Source organism: Heptranchias perlo, chromosome 1 (genome assembly GCF_035084215.1).
Source record: "Heptranchias perlo isolate sHepPer1 chromosome 1, sHepPer1.hap1, whole genome shotgun sequence".
Taxonomy (NCBI): Eukaryota; Metazoa; Chordata; class Chondrichthyes; order Hexanchiformes; family Hexanchidae; genus Heptranchias; species Heptranchias perlo.
The window spans coordinates 13,990,109-14,012,307 of record NC_090325.1 but is presented as its reverse complement, the minus strand read 5'-3'; the positions used below and the strand labels follow the sequence as shown (position 1 = coordinate 14,012,307).

General features: G+C 44.3%; 1 protein-coding gene across 4 annotated transcripts in view; it reads right to left on the bottom strand.

The window, feature by feature from the left end:
• Nucleotides 1-22,199, bottom strand: part of atrn (attractin) — a 370,377-nt gene that overhangs the window by 166,392 nt on the left and 181,786 nt on the right. Inside the window, exons 24-25 of one of the 4 annotated variants that reach the window (XM_067981351.1) lie at nucleotides 15,366-15,523; nucleotides 9,416-13,015 (exon numbers count right to left, since the gene is read on the bottom strand). In XM_067981351.1, the coding sequence (XP_067837452.1) occupies nucleotides 12,911-13,015; nucleotides 15,366-15,523 (263 nt within the window). In that variant the 3' untranslated portion in view covers nucleotides 9,416-12,910. Of the gene's footprint in view, nucleotides 1-9,415; nucleotides 13,016-15,365; nucleotides 15,524-22,199 lie in introns of those variants that run through there. The other 3 variants (XM_067981371.1, XM_067981305.1, XM_067981340.1) reach the window with 3 other exon arrangements.

The window sequence follows — 22,199 nt, the reverse complement described above, 5'->3', positions numbered from 1 at the left end:
GGGTTGAATGGCCTGTTTCTGTGCAGTACATTTTACATAATTCTATGTAAAACAAGTGATTTGACTTAAAAAGTACTCCATTCAAGTGAAATGCTTCACATAAGAACATAAGAAATAGGAGCAGGAGTAGGCCAATCGGCCCCTCGAGCCTGCTCCGCCATTCAATAAGATCATGGCTGATCTGATCCCAACCACAAATCTAAAGAACACAAGAAGTAGGAGCAGGACCCGGCCACTCAGCCCGTGGGCCCTCTCCGCCACCCACAGGGCATTGACCGATCCGAACTCAGCTTCATGTCCAATTTCCTGCCCGCTCCCCGTAACCCCTAATTCCCTTTACTTCTAGAAAACTGTCTATTTCTGTTTTAAATTTATCTAATGATGTAGCTTCCACAGCTTCCTGGGGCAGCAAATTCCACAGACCTACCACCCTCTGAGTGAAGAAGTTTCTCCTCATCTCAGTTTTGAAAGAGCAGCCCCTTATTCTAAGATTATGTCCCCTAGTTCTAGTTTCACCCATCTTTGGGAACATCCTTACCGCATCCACCCGATCAAGCCCCTTCACAATCTTACATGTTTCAATAAGATCGCCTCTCATTCTTCTGAACTCCAATGAGTAGAGTCCCAATCTACTCAACCTCTCCTCATATGTCCACCCCCTCATCCCCGGGATTAACCGAGTGAACCTTCTTTGTACTGCCTCGAGAGCAAGTATGTCTTTTCTTAAGTGTGGACACCAAAACTGTATGCAGTATTCCAGGTGCGGTCTCACCAATACCTTATATAACTGCAGCAATACCTCCCTGTTTTTATATTCTATCCCCCTAGCAATAAAAGCCAACATTCCGTTGGCTTTCTTGATCATCTGCTGCACCTGCATACCAACTTTTTGATTTTCTTGCACTAGGACCCCCAGATCCCTTTGCACTGCAGTACTTTCCAGTCTATCGCCATTAAGAAAATAACTTGCTCTCTGATTTTTCCTGCCAAAGTGCATAACCTCACATTTTCCAATATTATATTGCATCTGCCAAATCTCCGCCCACTCACCCAGCCTGTCTATATCCCCTTGCAGATTTTTTATGTCCTCCTCACTCTCTACTTTCCCTCCCATCTTTGTATCATCTGCAAATTTTGATATGTTGCACTCGGTCCCCTCCTCCAAATCGTTAATATAGATTGTAAAGAGTTGGGGACCCAGCATCGACCCCTGTGGAACACCACTGGTTACTGGTTGCCAGTCCGAGAATGAACCATTTATCCCAACTCTCTGCTTCCTCTTCGATAACCAATCCTCCACCCATGCCAGAATATTACCCCCAATCCCGTGATTTTTTATCTGAAGTAATAATCTTTTATGTGGCACCTTGTCGAATGCCTTCTGGGAGTGTAAATACACTACATCCACTGGTTCCCCTTTATCCACCCTGTACGTTATATCCTCAAAGAACTCAAGCAAATTTGTCAGACATGACTTCCCCTTCATAAAGCCATGCTGACTTTGTCCTATTAAATTATGCTTATCTAAATGTTCCGTTACTGTCTCCTTAATAATAGACTCCAAAATTTTACCCACCACAGATGTTAGGCTAACTGGCCTATAATTTCCAGCCTTCTGCCTACTACCCTTTTTAAATAACGGTGTTACATTAGCAGTTTTCCAATCTGCCGGGACCTCTCCTGAGTCCAGCGAATTTTGGAAAACTATCACCAAAGCATCCACAATCCCTACTGCCACTTCCCTCAAGACCCTAGGATGTGAGCCATCAGGTCCAGGGGATTTATCCGCTTTGAGTCCCATTATTTTACTGAGTACCATCTCCTGAGTGATTTTAATCGTATTTAGCTCCTCCCCCCCTAGAGTCCCCTGTTTGTCCAGTGTTGGGATATTCTTAGTGTCCTCTACCATAAAGACTGAAACAAAATATTTGTTCAGCATTTTTGCCATCTCCATGTTTCCCACCATTAATTTCCCGGTCTCATCCTCTCAGGGACCGACGTTTGCCTTAGCCACCCTTTTTCTTTTTATATAACTGTAGAAACTCTTGCTATCTGTTTTTATATTTTTTGCTAATTTATTTTCATAATCTAACTTCCCTTTCTTAAATCAATCCTTTAGTTACTTTTTGCTGTCTTTTGAAGAATTCCCAATCTTCTATCCTCCCACTAAGTTTGGCTACCTTATATGTCCTTGTTTTTAGTCGGATACTATCCTTGATTTCTTTACTTAGCCACGGATAGCTGTCATTTCTTTTACACCCTTTTTTCCTCAGTGGAATATATTTATTTTGAAAGTTGTAAAATAACTCCCTAAGTGAACACCACTGCTCATGTTCCGTCTTACCCTTTAATCTATTTTCCCAGTCCACTTTAATCAATTCCGCTCTCATACCATCATAGTCTCCTTTATTCAAGCTCAGTACGCTTGCTTGAGAATCAACCTTCTCACCCTCTAATTGGATATGGAATTCAACCATGTTGTGGTCGCTCGTTCCAAGGGGATCCTTAACTAGGACATTATTAATTAATCCTGACTCATTACACAGGACCAGGTCCAAGGTTGCCTGCCCCCTTGTAGGATCAGTTACATACTGCTCAAGAAATCCATCCCTGATGCACTCAATGAACTCTTCCTCAAGGCTGCTCTGCCCAATTTGATTTGTCCAGTTAATGATAGTTAAAATCCCCCATAATTATAGCTGTTCCCTTATTACATGCCCCGACTATTTCCTGATTAATACTTCTTCCAGCAGAGTTGCAACTATTAGGAGGCCTATATACTACGCCCACTAGTGTTTTTTCCCCCTTATTATTCCTTATCTCTACCCAAACTGTTTCATTATCTTGATGCTTTGTCCCAATATCATTTATCTGTATTACAGTGATTCCTTCCTTTACTAACATAGCCACCCCACCTCCCCTTCCTTCCTGCCTGTCCTTCCTGATTGTTAAATACCCTGGTATATTTAATTCCCAGTCGTTGTCACCCTGCAGCCATGTTTCTGTAATGGCCACAAGATCATACCCATACGTAGTTATTTGTGCCGTTAACGCGTCCATTTTGTTACGAATGCTACGTGCATTCAGATAAAGAACTTTCAAAATCTGTTTTGTGACGCTTAGTTCCTGCTTTTTCCTTTTTTTAACACTTTACCTATTACTCCATACCTTCTGTCCCTTCCTGTTACGCTTTCCTCTGTCTCCCTGCTCAGGTTCCCAACCCTCTGCCACTTTAGTTTAAACCCTCCCCAACAGTACTAGCAAACACTCCTCCTAGGACAGTGGTCCCGGCCCTGCCCAGGTGCAGACCGTCTGGTTTGTACTGGTCCCACCTCCCCCAGAACCGTTTCCAGTGTCCCAGGAATTTGAATCCCTCCCCCTTGCACCATTCCTCTAGCCACGTATTCATTTGAAATATCCTCCTATTTCTACTCTGACTAGCACGTGGCACTGGCAGCAATCCTGAGATTACTACCTTTGAGGTCCTATTTTTTAAATTTACCTCCTAACTCCCTATATTCTGCTTTTAGGACCTCATCCCCTTTTTTACCTATATCGTTGGTGCCTATGTGCACCACGACAGCTGGCTGTTCGCCCTCCCCCTCCCCCTCCAAAATGTTCTGTAGCCGCTCCGAGACGTCCTTGATCCTTGCACCAGGGAGGCAACACACCTTCCTGGAGTCTCGGTTGCGGCCGCAGAAACGCCTGTCTATTCCCCTTACAATTGAGTCCCCTATCACTATAGCTCTTCCACTCTTTTTCCTCCCAGCCTGTGCAGCAGAGCCACTCGTGGTGCCAGGAAGTTGACTGCTGCTGCCTTCCCCTGATAAGTCATCCCCCCCCCAACAGCATCCAAAGTGGCATATCTGTTTGAGAGGGGGATGGCCACAGGGGACCCCTGCACTACCTGCCTGCACCTCTTACTCTTCCTGGTGGTCACCCATTCACTTCCTGCCTGTATACCTTTTACCTGCGGTGTGACCAACTCGCTAAACGTGCTAGCCACGAGTTTCTCTGCATCACGGATGCTCCACAGTGAATCCACCCGCAGCTCCAGCTCCGAGATACGATCGGTCAGTAGCTGCAGGTGGACACACTTCCTGCACACATGGTCGGCAGGGACACTGGTCGTGTCCATGACTTCCCACATCTTGCAGGAGGGGCATATCACGGGTGCGAGGTCTGCTGCCATGACTTGCCTCAGCTTAGTTACCCCTTTTAAATTACGTTGAAATTAGAAAATGTTAACGATACTAGGGACCTAGGTTCACTTAAAAAAAACACACTACCTGCTGTAAAACCTGCAGACCTTCCCTTTCTTATTACTTTACTTACAGTAAAATGGTAGAAATACTCACCTTTGATATGGTTTTCCTTGTTTTAATCACTTCGCTCACGCAAAAAAAGTTGCATGCATGTACAACATCAGTCTTTCAACTGTCCTCCCTTGGACCCTCCATTAAAAAAGACTAGACTCTTGAGCTTCGCAACACACTCACCAGAAAGCAAAATATTTTAATGCTGCGGACTGTACAGATCTCAAATCTCCCCACAAGAACCTGAAAACACTACAGCAGCCAAGAATAGAAAATATCAAACAATGACAAACTCTTCCAGACCACTTAGTTGGCACTGCCAACTGTGGAACTGATACATACAGGGCCAGATTAGATCCCTGGTCCATGGTGAGTTAGCTGATCTTTGGCTTAGGGAAAGTAAAAAAAAAGCTAGTGTTTGGGCAGGATTGGGCTCAGTTGTGATGCTTCCACAGTCAAATAGCCTGGCAGCACACTCACTGTCTCGCTTCACATATGAAAGAATGTTCTTTGGATTAGGCACCAGAGGATCCCTGGCACCCATAGGACCATGCATCAGCATGGTGAAAACATAGTGGAGAACATTCAAAGTCAGCAAGTTTCTATACAGTAAAATGACAGTACCCTGCAGACTTAAAAAGTGAATCTATACTTCAGAAAATGTAACAAATATTCACAGGAATAACTAAGCAATGGTTAAATTACAAAATCCGAAAGAGACAGACAGACATTCTTGAACGACAGTTTTATACAGCAATTTCCGGATGGGACTGAAAACCAGCAAGTAAATTCCATACAGCATTCTTGGTATGAAACTCAAAGCAGAAAGCCGTTTGCCAGGATGGCACCACCATCACTGCACAACACCTGAAGAAAGGGAGCTGTGGATAAGGTCTGCAGGCATTGGGCTGGAGAAAGCGAGCTGAGCGTTCGGGAGTTAAGCGGGCAGATGGTGGGTCTCATGGAGACAAGTCTGATGAAATTTGGCGGGGGGGAGGGGCAGGCTCAGTGGAGTATTGTGGGGTTCGGGCAGAGGGGGGGGCCTGGGAAACGCAGAGTGGAGAAGTGGTATGGCAGGAGGGGGCTTTCATCAGCCACATTGGTTGGCAACACATCCTACCCTATACTTCTAAAAAAAATTAGATTTATAGAACATGACAAACAAAAAAAAAAATCCACAAACATTTCCATTCAATCTTAAAAATGTCTGCAACAAGTTTCTCCTAATCAGGCCTATCCCTTTGTTCATCAACCAAAGAACTGCACTGCCAACAATGCAACACTCCCTCACTACACTTGAGTGACAATGTAGGTTATGGGCTGATAAATGGCAAGTAGCATTCGTGCCACACAAGTGCCAGACAATGACCATCACCAACGAGAGAGCCTAACCACCTCCCCGTGACGTTCAATGGCATTGCCATCACTGAGTCTGCCATTTTCAACATCCCAGGGGACACGATTGACCAGAAACTCTCAACGAACCAGGCACATAAACGCCGTGGCTATTAGAGAAGGTCAGAAGCTGGGTATTCTGCAGCAAGTGGCTCATCTCCTGACTCTCCACCATCTACAAGGCACAACTCAGGAGCGTGATGAAATACTCTCCACTTGCTCGGATAGGCGTAGCTGCAAAAACACTCAAGAAGCTCAACTCAATGCAGGACAAAGCAATCCTGTTGATTGGCACCTCATCCACCAGAATTAAACATCCACTCCCTCCACCAGCAGCATCCTGTGGCTGCAGTGTGTATTATCTACAGGATGCACTGCAGCAACTCGCCAAGGCTTCTTCGGCAGCACCTCCCAAATCTTCAACCTCCACTGCCTAAAATGACATGGTTCCCCTCCAAGTTACACACCTCCTAACTTGGACATATATCGCCATTCCTTCATTGACTGCATCTATTTCTCTTCTGTAAAGTGCCCTGGCATGTTCACCAGATTAAAGGCTCTGTATAAATGCAAGTTTCTGGTGTTTCATGCTCTTGTGAACAAGGAACTAAAATATCTCACTCTAACACAGCTCTAAATTGAATATATTTTTCGTGTGGGCCTCCAACTACCAAGTTCCAGAGGATCTCTTGAACCTAAAGTCACAGCATTTTGAGCTGCCACACATGCCGAAGAACACACACGAAATATGTGTCTTTGTTTTTAGATCCTGAAACTATTAGCAAAGAGATGCACAAAATTGCACAGCACGTGCGCATTATGAAATATGCCTCTAAAATTACGCTGGGGATACTGGCTGGACAAATGCTGAGCACAATTGTTTGAAATTCCCCTCTGTGCTATCTTGGCTGGGGCAAAAGCCATTTAAAATAGTGAAGACAAGAGTTCTAAGCCATTCAAATCCCACGGCATAATTTCAAGGCTTACAACTTCACAGCTTTTGCTGAGCACATTGCAAATGAGATAAAAGGGCCGGATGGACTGAAGACTGCAAGTATTCACAGCGCCACTAACAGCAAGTTTCACTGATGTGTACCCCTCCCTTTCTTGCTCTTTAGAAACTGAGAATCTTTCCCTGATTTCTTCCTTGGCCAATCCACCTGTTCCAACAACAGCTTGCATTTATAGTGTGCCTTTAACGTAGAAAAACGTGTTGCAGCACAAGCCATCGGCACTTCCAGTCAATTTGATTATGCCGCAAAGACACCTCAAAGACTCAACAGATTGGCAAGTCCGAAAAGATGAAACTATTTCCATTGTGCTCCATTTTGAACACAAAATATATATTTTTTTCAAACTTTTTTCCTAAAAAAAAGTCAAAAACATGTGCAACTTTCAGAAAACTGGGCTAAAGCTACAAAATATTTCACTTGTTAATTGTTAATAGCCAGACAGTGTTGATCTTTCCAGTCAGGACTCAGTACCAATAAAAGAAAGTTTAGCTAGCAATTTTTTCCCATAACAAATGCATTCTCCTAATTTATTTAAATCACCATATAGTTAAGCAGGTTTGATCAAGAGCTGGAAACTATGGACAGGTCAAAATAACATTCTGCAAAACAAACAGCATAATTGGAACACAGAAATAAAAGATGCAGTGACAACTAAGCACTTGCCAAAATAAAAGTCCATCAAAGGTGAGAATAGATACCTTGTCGATGACTCAATGTTACGAAAAGTCCCCCTAGTTTTACAAAGAAGAGGCACTCTCTCTCTCTAGCAACGGGAAATTGTCTTTTCAAAACATGTCCCGCAGCAAACAGAGGAAATAGTTGCAATGTGAGTGCATATGGTGGAGGAGGAAGAGAGAGAGGGGCAGACAGAGAGACAGAGAGAGAGAGAGACCCCAATAAAGAGCGGGGCGGGGGGGGGGGGGGGGGGAGAAAGAGAGAGAGAGAGAGATGGGAAAGAGAGAGCGCATAAGCGAAAATGAGCAGTGAAGCCAGATCTGACAGCTGTTTTATATTTGAAGAGATGGTGATCTGTTTCAACTAACAGAGCTATGAATTCACCTCTGAATTGCCAGCAAAAATGGCAAATATCATCTCATTAATACACATCAGTGACGTCAAACAGTTTTGTGCAGCCACCGGTCAATGCAGTAAACAAGCAGACCTCCGAGGGACTAATCAGTTTTTGTGGATTTTGATAATGCTATAAATACACTTCTAAAAAAACAGAAAAAAATACAACAGGCAGAAATGCACCCAAGATTGTTCAACACTTCTCGTACTGATCCAAGTAATATCCAATGCATTGCTTATCACTAATTAATTTTAAAAATGTAAATATTGTAAAAATGGTGAATAAAGTTTATAATTTTCACCTTCCCCCAAGAGATTACATGGCTCCGGGTGCACTGAGAGTTTTTGCATTGTGATATATAAGGTACCACCACTGTACAGGACAGGTTAAATGGTCCAGTTGGTCTTTTCCTGTCCGACATTTTCATACATTTGTATTAATGCTTTCCAGAACGAGTTGAATCTGATACTACGCGCCTCACTAAGCCAGCACGCTCAACAGCCCTGCTGCCAACTGGAAGTCACTTTGGCCTTTCCATCTGAGACGGCAGATCCAGTCTATGTGGGATCATAAAGACTCAATCAATGTTCAGGTCAAAATTTTCAGTAGCTTTGGCACAATAAGGGGAACTATCACAGGGTAATTTCTTCTGCAGGATAGCTATTGGCCAGGAAAGAAGTGGTTCAAAAATAAAAGGCACACCAAAACTTCCTGTTGCAGGTCAGAGGTCTACTCTCATAACTCCTACCGCAGAACCTCAACAATCTCTTTCTGAGAGGTGTGGGCTCTGTGCAGCCCTATTCCTTGATATCAGAAAGAAGTCTATTTGTGAAAATAGATATTGTGCCTGTTGAATGAAGGTGTTAGTTATCATTCCAGTTTCAAAATATCTATGACACATTTTCATTATTTTAAAATAAAGTTCAGAAACCTGTGGTCAAGTATGGATCAGAATCCATCTGTACTTTATGGGGTTACAAACTAATGAGTAAAACCCCCAGGATCTCAAGAACAACTAGTATTCTTTCAATAACCACCCGGTACTTAAATGGTAGTGTTTTCTCTAATGTATTTGTTCTTAAGATGTTCCTAGGATGTGGGTGTCGCTAGTACAGCTGCATTTACTGCCCATCATCAGTTGCCTCGAGGTCTTCCCAGTTTGAATTTCTATTTGTGTTTATGCTTTTGAAAATGTTGCCCTCCCACAATAATTTATACCACAAGTGTAAAGTACTTAAGTTCCCAACTACTCCTTGGCATTTCCGTAATGCTTAACACTAGCATTTGCACAACACCTCATACTATTACTATGCAGTGTCTTGTGTCGGCAAATGTGCAGGCATTCTGATCCAACTTCCCATAAATACAACTGGTCATCTGTTTCAATCTGCGTTTGGTGATAATGATTGGTCAGGACACTAGAAGAACTCCCTGCTCCTCTTTAAGTAGTGCTATTCGATCTTCAACATAGATTTGAACCATATGAATAGGCATATAGGGCCTCTGTTTAACACCTTATCCAATAGATGTGCATTACAGTGCCTGGAAGAGTGAATTTCTACTGTTCAGATATCCATGGGCATTGTGTTCCTGGAAATTAGCAATATTAAATTTAGCGATTATTTTGACTTTAGCATCTTAGGATGTTTTATTACATTAAAGGACGATATAAATGCAAGCTGTTGTTGACAAGTTAGAACCTCTGAACTATTTTAGTCCGAGGAAATGATGGTCAGAAATTATAGGGAACACATTACATCAAGGTTCAGTATTCTGCAACAAATACTGCTACTGCAACATAATTACAGGTGAGCATATACTGTACTTTAAACAAATTACATGACTTAAATGGTAAAATTCAGCTTTTAGGTTAAAACTCATGCTCAACTCAACTTTTCTTGAAAGAAGGATGCAAGGGGTTAATAATGAGCACTCGCCAATGTACCAAAACACTTGCTTGTCCTTTCCACAGGACTGCTACAGCTATTTAGTGCAGTCCTAGCTTCAGATGATTGTAGACCAAGAATGTTTTTTTTTTAAAAAGGGACATACGGTGTAATGGAACCATTTAATTTAAAAAAAAAGCTACAGTACATTACAAAACAACAAACAATTAGAGTGTCATTTTGCAAAAAGAACAAGTGATTTTAGATGGCACAAGATCACCCCAAGTCAAAATGTCTTCACAGTTTGATTTTCAATTTTGTCCTCAAACTCTAAAGAGCAATCTTTTTTTAAAAAATGTCATTGTACAATTACTGAAAAACCCTTACTTTCAGTGTTTATTACGCTAACATAAAACTCTGTGATGCAACGTTAATAAGGTCACATTGTCATTACGAAACTTGAGTTTTCTGAAAAGCCATTTAATAATTTTTTTAAAACAGGGATTAAATCAGCCAACAAAAATGACAGCATCAGTGGCTTCAGGCAGAAAACGACATGCTCCATATAACTGAACTGGACACAGCTGTTAGGCTGATTGCAAGTTAAAGGACAAAGCACAGGAGAAACTATAATGTAATTCAGTTTTAGGCTACAGCAATTGGGGCCAAGTTAATTTAATGTCAACTCCAATTAGCTCCATTTGATTAAGACACTGTAATTCACCAGAAGAGATTATAAATGGTCACTTTATGGTCACAAATCGAAGAACAGTCTTTGCAGTAGCACTGCTCAGCATCAGTGATTAAAATACAGCACATCTTAATGAAATTTGAGGAGCCTTAAAGTGTTTTGTTGCTAAGATAATCAGTCACAGTTTAATCATCAGTTAGAAAATTGTTAAATGGTTTTTTATTTACTTATATTTCAGGCAATCAAAATTTCCAAGAGCTGAATAAAGAAATATTACACAAATATTACCACAAAATGAATCATCCTCCAGTTTGAGGCTGATAAAGTGATCTGTTAATCTAGTCTCATCTTCAAGAGGCTTCACGACTGCATTGACATTAAATAACCAATATTAATTATCTACCTTTGTTCATTAAAAACATATTACTTGAAGCTACGCTGTGCGTAGTGTAGGAGTCCTTAAATTGTTAACCTATTTTAAACAGGCTAACACCTAGATTCATAGAAAGGTTAAAGCATGGAAGGAGGCCATTCGGCCCTTTGAGTCCGTGCCGGCTCTATGCAAGAGCAATCCAGCTAGTCCCACTCTCCCACCCTAACCCCGTAGCCCTGCAAGTTTTTTCCTTTCAAGTACTTATCCAGTTCCCTTTTGAAAGTCACAATTGAATCTGCCTACACCACCCCTTCGGGCAGTGTATTGCAAATCCTAAACACTCACTGTGTAAAAAGGTTTTTCCTCATGTCACCTTCGGTTCTTCTGCCAATCACCTTAAATCTATGTCCTCTGGTTCTTAACCCTTCCCCCAATGGGAACAGTTTCTCTCTATCTACTCCGTCTAGACCCTCATGATTTTGAATACCTCCATCAAATCTCCTCACAACCTTCTCTGCTCCAAGGAGAACAATCCCAGCTTCTCCAGTCTATCCACATAACTAAAGTCCCTCATCCCTGGAATCATTCTAGTAAATCTCTTCTGCACTCTCTCTCTAAGGCCTTCACATCTTTCCTAAAGAGCGTTGCCTAGAACTGGACACAATACTCCAATTGTGGCTGAACCAGTGTTTTATAAAGGTTCATCATGACATCCTTGCTTTTGTAGTCTATGCCTCGATTTATAAAGCCCTGGATCCCGTATGCTTTTTTAACCGCTTTTTCAACTTGCCCTGCCACCTTCAATGATTTGTGTACATATACCCCCAGATCTCTCTGTTCCTGTACTCCTTTTAGAATTGTGCCTTTTAGTTTATATTGCCTCTCCTCATTCTTCCTACCGAAATGTATCACCTCACATTTTTCTGCATTAAATTTCATCTGCCACGTGCCCATCATGCCACCAGCTTGTCTATATCCTCTTGAAGTCTATCACTATCCTCCTCATTGTTCATTTCCCATCCAAGTTTTGTGTCATCTGCAAATTTGGAAATTGTGCCCTGTACACCCAAGTCCAAGTCATTAATATATATCAAGAAAAGCAGTGGTCCAAGTACTGACCCATGGGGAACACCACTGTACACCTCCCTCCATTCCAAAAAACAACCGTTCACCACTACTACTTAGCCAATTCTGTATCCATGCTCCGAATGCCCCCTTTATTCCATGGGCCACAATTTTGATGACAAGCCTACCATGTGGCACTTTTGAAAGTCCATGTACACATCAACTGCATTGCCCTCATCTACACTCTCTGTTACCCCATCAAAAAACTCCATCAAGTTAGTTAAACACGGTTTGCCTATAACAAATCCATGCTGGCTTTCTGTATTCAATCCACACTTGTCCAAATGACTGCTGATTTTGTCCTGGATTATCATTTCTAAAAGTTTCCCCACCACCTCCGTTAAAACAGCAGAATCGGGAATCGCACATGAATAAATTCACTGTCTGCACACTAATATTCGCACATCACCATTTCTTGGTCTCAGTATCAATATTGCAAGCCAACCATAGTTCAGGCAAAACCGTTTCAGCGATCACGGATGTAGAAACATATTTAATCCATAATCTCCAGTAAGAATAACAAATGTAGCTAAATACTGTCAAATTACAAATGCAAAAAATCAGCCATGTTTTTAAATTCCTTCAAATTTCTAGGAATAAAACAAAGATATAGCAACTGGATGAGAGGCCTTTAAGAACCACTGTTAGCTTCATCAAATTTTCCAGAAATGTTATTTTCTGTTCTCATTAGACCTTCCTTTGCACTGGTAATGGTCGTTATGGCCTGAATTAAATTGTATTGGGTTTGTACTGATCACCATTCCTTTCCCACCCACCCCCCACCGCCCCCAGGCTTTCATTGGGGGGAAAATCTCAGAAATTTCAGTTAGGTTCTTCAAGATTGAAAGAGGAAAGAATGTCTTGGGGAATAGTTTTTGTACTGCCCAAACCACCACCTATTCAAAATATATAGGTTTTATAAAAGGCTTTTTAAAAAATTAAAATCCATTCTAGATAAAATCCAACCTAGATTGACAGAGTTGAAGTCTCCTTCATTTTCTGGCTGTGGGCAGTCTCTCTGGTTCCTACGGCACTGCCCCTAGTTTGACATTAAATTAGTCACAGGATGGCTGGTCAGAGAAACAGTAATATGTCCCAGTGGTACAGCTGAGGGTGCTATTCTGAAATTTGCATGGAGGAACATCTGTTAAGGTAGAATAGAAAGAGTCTTGTTCTGTATCTAATCATACTATGTCTGATCTGGGAGTGCTTAATGCCAACACTGAATGGCTAAAATCCGGTGTTCCTTTTTCCAATACTAACATCCCACACTTTGAGCACTAAGTTCCGGCAAAAAAAAAGTTTTTTTTTAAATCATCAAGCTATTAGACTATTTCCCCAGTGTTGAGCAGCTCCAGAGTGGCTCCCAGGCTGGTCCAAAGCATCCACCTCTGCTGCAATTAATGCAACCAACGAATCCTGGACATATAGGGCCTCTCACTCTTCAGTAAAGCTCCTGCAGTGCACCAGGTGAGGACACACAGGGACTTTGTCTGGTTCAGATATTTGGAGCATGACTTTAGTTGGGAGCCAGGAAGAAGGCGGGGGGAATTCCTGATGGGAAACCTGTACAGCCGTCCATGCGATTTTGGGTAAGGGCGTCTTTTTTTTTTAGTATGTTTCCCGCCCGACAGGCCAGCCTGGCCTTAGTTGAACCGGAGAAAAGGAAGGATGAGGATGTGAACAGCTAAGTGTTATATCAGGGAGGTGGGGGGGGCGCCGAGATCCGTGGTGGAGGGGAGTGGGCAGAGCTCCAGGAGGGGGGGCAGTGGGCGGAGATCCGGGAGGGGGGGGCAGTGGACGGAGATCCGGGAGGTGGGAGGGGCAGTGGGCGGAGATCCGGGAGGTGGGAGGGGCAGTGGGCGGAGATCCGGGAGTGGGGGGGGGCAGTGGGCGGAGGTGGGGGGGGGGGGCAGTGGGGCGGAGATCTGGGAGGTGGGGGGGCAGTGGGGCGCAGATCCGGGAGGGGGGGCAGTGGGCGGAGATCCGGGAGGGGGGCAGTGGGCGGAGATCCGGGAGGGGGGGCAGTGGGCGGAGATCCGGGAGGGGGGGCAGTGGGCGGAGATCCGGGAGGGGGGCCGGTGGGCGGAGATCCGGGAGGGGGGGCAGTGGGCGGAGATCCGGGAGGGGGGGCAGTGGGCGGAGATCCGGGAGGGGGGGCAGTGGGCGGAGATCCGGGAGGGGGGGCAGTGGGCGGAGATCCGGGAGGGGGGGCAGTGGGCGGAGATCCGGGAGGGGGGGCAGTGGGCGGAGATCCGGGAGGGGGGGCAGTGGGCGGAGATCCGGGAGGGGGGGCAGTGGGCGGAGATCCGGGAGGGGGGGGGCAGTGGGCGGAGATCCGGGAGGTGGGAGGGGCAGTGGGCGGAGATCCGGGAGTGGGGGGGGGCAGTGGGCGGAGATCCGGGAGGTGGGGGGGGGGCAGTGGGGCGGAGATCTGGGAGGTGGGGGGGCAGTGGGGCGCAGATCCGGGAGGGGGGGCAGTGGGCGGAGATCCGGGAGGGGGGCAGTGGGCGGAGATCCGGGAGGGGGGCAGTGGGCGGAGATCCGGGAGGGGGGCAGTGGGCGGAGATCCGGGAGGGGGGCAGTGGGCGGAGATCCGGGAGGGGGGGCAGTGGGCGGAGATCCGGGAGGGGGGGCAGTGGGCGGAGATCCGGGAGGGGGGGCAGTGGGCGGAGATCCGGGAGGGGGGGCAGTGGGCGGAGATCCGGGAGGGGGGGCAGTGGGCGGAGATCCGGGAGGGGGGGCAGTGGGCGGAGATCCGGGGGGGGGGCAGTGGGCGGAGATCCGGGGGGGGCAGTGGGCGGAGCTCCGGGAGGGGGCAGTGGGCGGAAATCCGGGAGGGGGGCAGTGGGCGGAAATCCGGGAGGGGGGTCAGTGGGCGGAAATCCGGGAGGGGGGTCAGTGGGCGGAGGGGGGGGGGGCAGTGGGCAGAGGTCCGGGAGGGGGGGGGCAGTGGGCGGAGATCCGGGAAGGGGGGGGGGGGGGGGTGGTCAATCACATTGGTAGGGTCACAGCAGGTCGGCTTGTTGGGACTGTGGGGGGAGCACTCCTGCTCCTCCAGGCCCACAAGCTGTGCTATTTAAGGCACTTACCTGCTGTTTCGGGCTTCCTCGCCTCCTCTCACTTGGCGTGAAGTAGAAGGCCTGGGAATCCCGACCCCCCAGGGGTTAAAAACAAAAAATCTGTCAAAACGGAGGCCCACAGCCTCCTTGAAAGCTTTTACTGACCAACCCGCCTCCTGAGAGCAGGTTGGTGATCCGTCCCTTGTCCCTCCTCAATTAAAACCGAAACTGAACTGGTTGGAGGCAGGTTTGGGGCGGGTTTTACATTTTAAAAATTTTTCTGCCCTCCCCGCCACCAACCCACCTGTTTTTCCCATTTAAAATCATGCCCTTGATATTTTTAAAACAGTCAAGCCTTTTCTTAAAAAGACAACAAGCAGTACTCTGCTAGACTTTCTTTCCCTCCAAGTAGGAAGGATGTAAGAAACAAACCTGTATCTTAATGGGCCAGGTGAAGTTGTTGACATACACAAAGAAGGTTATATTAGGATTGTTGCGAAAATCAAACTTCTCATTGGAGAAACTGTCCTTGTATTCCTTGATGTTGGTCTTTGAAACAATTGGCATTTCTTCTCCTGGTGGTGTTCCTGCTGATATAAAGGACATAGAAACAAAATCCAAATAATTAGTTAAAAAAATCTTAAGTGAAAATTGGAAAGCGGAGCAAACTCAACACTGCTGGTGAAAGTTTAAAAAAAAAATCATCCATGACAGTAAAAGAACTCATGTGTAAGACACAGAACAAAAATGCAAAGCTAAATGTATTTTTATACAACAGTTGTAATCTCTGGTGCAGTGTGAGAGCACTTTGACGCACAGCTGCTTTGATGCCAGACACAGCATGAAACCACCAATAAATTCCCTCGCACCATGCTGTGCAGACCACAATAGAACCAACCACGGTTACCGACCACCTAAGAAATAACCAAACAAAATAATAAAGCAAGTTCGTAACACTTACTTTTATTTCTGTCCTTTCTTGCTTTCAATTTATTTGTTCCACAAATTTCAAGGACATCTTCTATGGGCACTCTTCAAACTTCTGCTTTGAACACTGACTTCCAACAACTTCAGAATATCTTGCCGGATTCTCCCTAGAGGTGTCATTCACTTACTCATGCCCACTCTTTCGCCCCTTTTACTTTAGAAATATTTCTGATCACCCTTTCTTTCATCAATGCCTTTCCAAGGGCCTGACAGTTATGACCAGTGCATAGTACACATCAGGGATGTCCAATAGAAAGCCCCCAAGCCCTGGTAATCCAGTCCTTGAAGCCCAAGCAATTCAGGGGTTTTTTTTTGCACTTACATTAATTATAATTTGAATTTTGTGGGCCTGGAGTTTTGGAAACAGCTGTTTCCTCAATGGATGAATCCTAAACTTATGTTTCTCCGCAAGCCCAGTCGTACACACCAATGGAGCCCATAAAGCCATAGGCCTAGGCACCCCTAGTTAACAGTATTTTATGCACCTTTCTGGCATTTTAAAATGCGTTAATTAGTTTCCTGTGAAATCAGTTATGGAATTCCAATTTTTAATTTCTATCCATTGTTTTCCCTTCTGTTTTCAGTTTTATAAAGGAATGACTTAAGCTGGACCATGAAGTCCTGACTAAAGTCTCTAATGTACAACCCGGACTTATTTTTGTTTCAGTTGTTGCAGGGCTTTTGAAAAATATTTTTCTGCTTCCTAATCTCCTTCTTTCACCTGATCATTTGTTTTTATTTCTCACTTTCACTCATCTACTCCACATTTGCTTTACTGCAAGACGACTGCCTTCATATCACTGCTTCTTTCCCACCATTCCTATCCTGCACCATCACACGTTCCCTCAATCATGCATGATTTCCATTTGCTTGCCCAAGTCCATCGTCAGGCAATATCAGTAACTTATTTGCCTACCAAAAACAAAGTATTTCTCTATAAACCACAACATTACATTTCCTATTCCAAAACATTTCACTCCAGTGAGATACATGTATATTGCTGGCAGACTAGATAATGCATCTGTAATGTCATTCCTTTACTGTAATGCAGCTGGGATCATTTACTGTATGGCCCGAAAATGTGCAAATCTTTTAGGGTGTTGGTGCCAAATATAAATTTTACACTATTCCAGTATTTTAATGGTGCATTTTAATAAGAACATAAGAAATAGGAGCAGGAGTTGGCCATACGGCCCCTTGAGCCTGCTCCGCCATTCAGTAAGATCATAACTATCTTCGACCTCAACTCCACTTTCCCGCCCAATCCTCATACCTTGATTCCCATAAGAATCAAAGAAATAGGAGCATATGGCCATACATCCCCTCGAAGGGTTTTACACTAATCTAAGCATTGGGCATTTTTGACATTGTCAATAACTTAAACTTGCACAATCTTGCTTGCAAAAACAATTTCCCACCAAATCAGCAGCATCCATACAGGCCAGCAATATGAAGTTTGCAACAATGATCTGTACAAGTCAGGCTGAAATCTCAGGCTGCCTGATAGTGAAACAAAATAATGGTCCCAGTAATAACTATGTACATTTACTTTTGAGAGCACATGGCCTTCAAAGGCAGGAACCCTTGCAAGGTGACACTCTGCTTCGCATTGATATTATAGAATCATAGAAGTTTACAACATGGAAACAGGCCCTTCGGCCCAACATGTCCATATCGCCCAGTTTATACCACTAAGCTAGTCCCAATTGCCTGCACTTGGCCCATATCCCTCTATACCCATCTTACCCATGTAACTGTCCAAATGCTTTTTAAAAGACAAAATTGTACCCGCCTCTACTACTGCCTCTGGCAGCTCGTTCCAGACACTCACCACCCTTTGAGTGAAAAAATTGCCCCTCTGGACCCTTTTGTATCTCTCCCCTCTCACCTTAAATCTATGCCCCCTCGTTATAGACTCCCCTACCTTTGGGAAAAGATTTTGACTATCGACCTTATCTATGCCCCTCATTATTTTATAGACTTCTATAAGATCACCCCTTAACCTCCTACTCTCCAGGGAAAAAAGTCTCAGTCTATCCAACCTCTCCCTATAAGTCAAACCATCAAGTCCCGGTAGCATCCTAGTAAATCTTTTCTGCACTCTTTCTAATTTAATAATATCCTTTCTATAATAGGGTGACCAGAACTGTACACAGTACTCCAAGTGTGGCCTCACCAATGCCCTGTACAACTTCAACAAGACATCCCAACTCCTGTATTCAATGTTCTGACCAATTAAACCAAGCATGCCAAATGCCTTCTTCACCACCCTATCCACCTGTGACTCCACTTTCAAGGAACTATGAACCTGTACTCCTAGATCTCTTTGTTCTATAACTCTCCCCAACGCCCTACCATTAACGGAGTAGGTCCTGGCCCGATTTGATCTACCAAAATGCATCACCTCACATTTATCTAAATTAAACTCCATCTGCCATTCATCGGCCCACTGGCCCAATTTATCAAGATCCCGTTGCAATCCTAGATAACCTTCTTCACTGTCCACAATGCCACCAATCTTGGTGTCATCTGTAAACTTACTAACCATGCCTCCTAAATTCTCATCCAAATCATTAATATAAATAACAAATTACAGCAGACCCAGCACCGATCCCTGAGGCACACCGCTGGTCACACGCCTCTACTTTGAAAAACAACCCTCTACAACCACCCTCTGTCTTCTGTCCTCAATCCAATTTTGTATCCAATTGGCTACCTCACCTTGGATCCCGTGAGATTTAACCTTATGTAACAACCTACCATGCGGTACCTTGTCAAAGGCTTTGCTAAAGTCCATGTAGACCACGTCTACTACACAACCCTCATCTATCTTCTTGGTTACCCCTTCAAAAAACTCAATCAAATTTGTGAGACATGATTTTCCTCTCACAAAACCATGCTGACTATTCCTAATCAGTCCCTGCCTCTCCAAATGCCTGTAGATCCTGTCTCTCAGAATACCCTCTAACAACTTACCCACTACAGATGTCAGGCTCACTGGTCTGTAGTTCCCTGCCGCCCTTCTTAAACAAAGGCACAACATTTGCTACCCTCCAATCTTCAGGCACCTCACCTGTAGCTGTCGATGATTTAAATATCTCTGCCAGGGGACCCGCAATTTCCTCCCTAACCTCCCATAACGTCCTGGGATACATTTCATCAGGTCCTGGAGATTTATCTACCTTAATGCGCGTTAAGACTTCCAGCACCTCCCTCTCTGTAATATGTACACTCCTCAAGACATCACTATTTATTTCCCCAAGTTCCCTAACATCCATGCCTTTCTCAACCGTAATGGCACTGCGTTCAATGGCATAGCTGAAAGCATAGAAACATAGGAACAGAGAGGGGCCATTCAGCCCCTTGAGCCTGTTCCGCCATTCAATTAGATCATAGTTGATCTGTGCCTCAATTCCATTTACCCGCCTTTGATCGATATCTCGATACCCTTACCTAACAAATATCTATAGATCTCAGTCTTGAAATTGAATTGATCCAGCACCCACAGCCATTTAGGGGTAGATTTCCACTACCCTTGATGTGGAAATAAGCTTTCTGATTTCAATCCAAGAGGCCTAGATCTAATTTTAAGATTATACCCCCTTGTTCTGGATTCCCGTACCAGAGGAAATAAGAACATAAAAACTTAAGAAATAGGAGCAGGAGTAGGACAAATGGCCTCTCGAGCCTGCTCCGCCATTCATTAAGATCATGGCTGATCTTTAACCTCAACTCCACTTTCCCGCCCCGATCCCCATATCCCTAGGCTCCCTTGGAGTCCAAAAATCTATCTATCTCAGCCTTGAATATATTCAGTGACTCAGCATTCACAGCCCTCAGGGGTAGAGAATTCCAAAGATGCACAATGCTCTGAGTGAAGAAATTCCTCCTCATCTCGGTCTTAAATGGCCGACCCCTTATCCGGAGACTGTGCCCCCCAGTTCTTTACTCGCCAGCCAGGGGAAACAACCTCTCAGCATCTACACTGTCAAGCCCCTCAGAATTTTATATGTTTCAATGAGATCACCTCTCATTCTTCTAAGCTCCAGAGAGTATAGGCCCATTGTACTCAATCTCTCCTCATTAGGACAATCCTCCCATCCCAGGAATCAATCTAGTGAATCTTCGTTGCATCGCCTCCAAGGCAAGTATATCCTTCCTTAGATAAGGAGACCAAAACTATTCACAGTACTCCAATCCCCTTCCAATAAAAGACCAGCATGCCATTTGCCTTCCTAATTGCTTGCTGTACCTACCTGCTAACATTCTGTGTTTCTTGTATGAGGACACCCAAATCTCTCTGGACACCAACATTTAATAGTTTCTTACCATTTAAAGAATATTCTGTGTTTCTATTCTTCCTACCAAACTGAATAACCTCACATTTCCCCACATTATACTCCATCTGCCACCTTCCTGCCCACTCACTTACCCTGTCTATATCTCTTTGCAAACACTTTGTATCCTCCTCACAGCTTATTTTCCCACCTAGTTTTGTATTGTCAGCAAACTTGGATACATTACACTCAGTCCCTTCATCTAAGTCATTAATATAGATTGTAACTAGCTAAGGCCAAAGCACTGATCCTTGTGGGACCCCACTAGTTACTGCCTGCCAACCTTAAAATGACCCGAATATTCCTACTCTCTGTTTTCTATCTGTTAACCAATCCTATAGAACCATAGAAAAGATACAGCACAGAAGGGGGCCATTCGGCCCAAAGAACAACCTGGTGCCCATTCTAATCCACCTTCCAGCACCCAGTCCGTAGCCCTGCAGCTTACAGCACTTTAGATGCAGGTCCAGGTACTTTTTAAAAGAGTTGATGGTCCCTGCCTCTACCAACAATTCGGGCAGCGAATTCCATACACCCACTACCCTCTGGGTAAAAAAGTTTTTCCTCATGTCCCCTCTAATCCTTCTGCCCATCAGCTTAAATCTATGTCCTCTAGTTCTTGAACACTCCGCTAGGGGAAAGAGGTACTTCCTGTCTACTCTATCTAATTATGTACACCTCAATCAAGTCTCCCCTCAGCCTCCTCTGCTCCAAGGAAAACAACCCCAACCTTTCCAACCTCTCCTCGTAGCTGCAATTTTCAAGCCCTGACAATATTCTTGTAAATCTTCTCTGCACTCTTTCCAGAGCGATTACATCCTTCCTGTAATGTGGTGACCAGAACTGCACACAATACTCCAGCTGTGGCCTTACCAGCGTTTTATACAGTTCCATCATTACATCCCTGCTTTTGTATTCTATATCTCGACTAATAATGGAGAGCATTCCGTATGCCTTCTTCACAACCTTATCTACCTGTACTGCCACCTTCAGGGATCTGTGCACATGCACTCAGTTCCTCTACCCGTCTCAATATATTCCCGTTTACTGCGTATTCCCTTTTACTGTTTGCCCTCGCTAAGTGCATTACCTCACACTTCTCCGGGTTGAACTGCATTTGCCACTTTTCCACCCACTCCACCAACCCATTGATATCTTCTTGGAGTCTACAGCTATCCTCTTTACTATCAATATCAATCCTCTATCCATGCTAATATATTACCCCCACCCCATGAGCCTTTACCTTGTATAACAACCTTTTATGTAGCACCTTATCGAATGCCTTTTGAAAATCCAAATATACTACATCCACTGGTTCCCCTTTATCTACCTTGCTAGTTACATCCTCAAAAATCTCTAATAGATTTGTCAAACACGATTTCCCTTCCATAAAACCATGCTGACTCTGCCTAATCATATTATGATTTTCTAAATGCCCCTTTACCACTTCCTTAATAATGGATTCTAGCATTTTCCCTGACGACCGACGTCAGGCTAACTGGCCTGTAGTTCCCTGTTTATAGTTTCTCTGTATGCACCCAATCAAATCCCTTTCTCATTTTCAGCACCTCAATTAGATAACCCCTCAACCTTCTAAACTCAAAGGAATACAAACCAAGTTTATGCAATGTCATCACATTTTAACCCTTTAAAGACTTGGTAACATTCTGGTGAATCTGCGCTGTACACCCTACTACTGTAATATAATGGAGTGTTAGTTTAGTTTCATCAGTTGGTACCAGAGTTAGTACATCAAGTAGTGAAGCACTCCTTGCAGAATGGTAAAGCAGACTGGTCTTACTGCTGATCTCCAAGCAGAAAAGACCATTCTGTCCCACCATCTGGTAGTTAACAGAAGGGAAATGTTTTATTTCTCTCACTCGCATCGTAGCCAAAGAATGCTGCAAAATGGTCCACATCGTTCCAAGGTCTAAACTAGCTA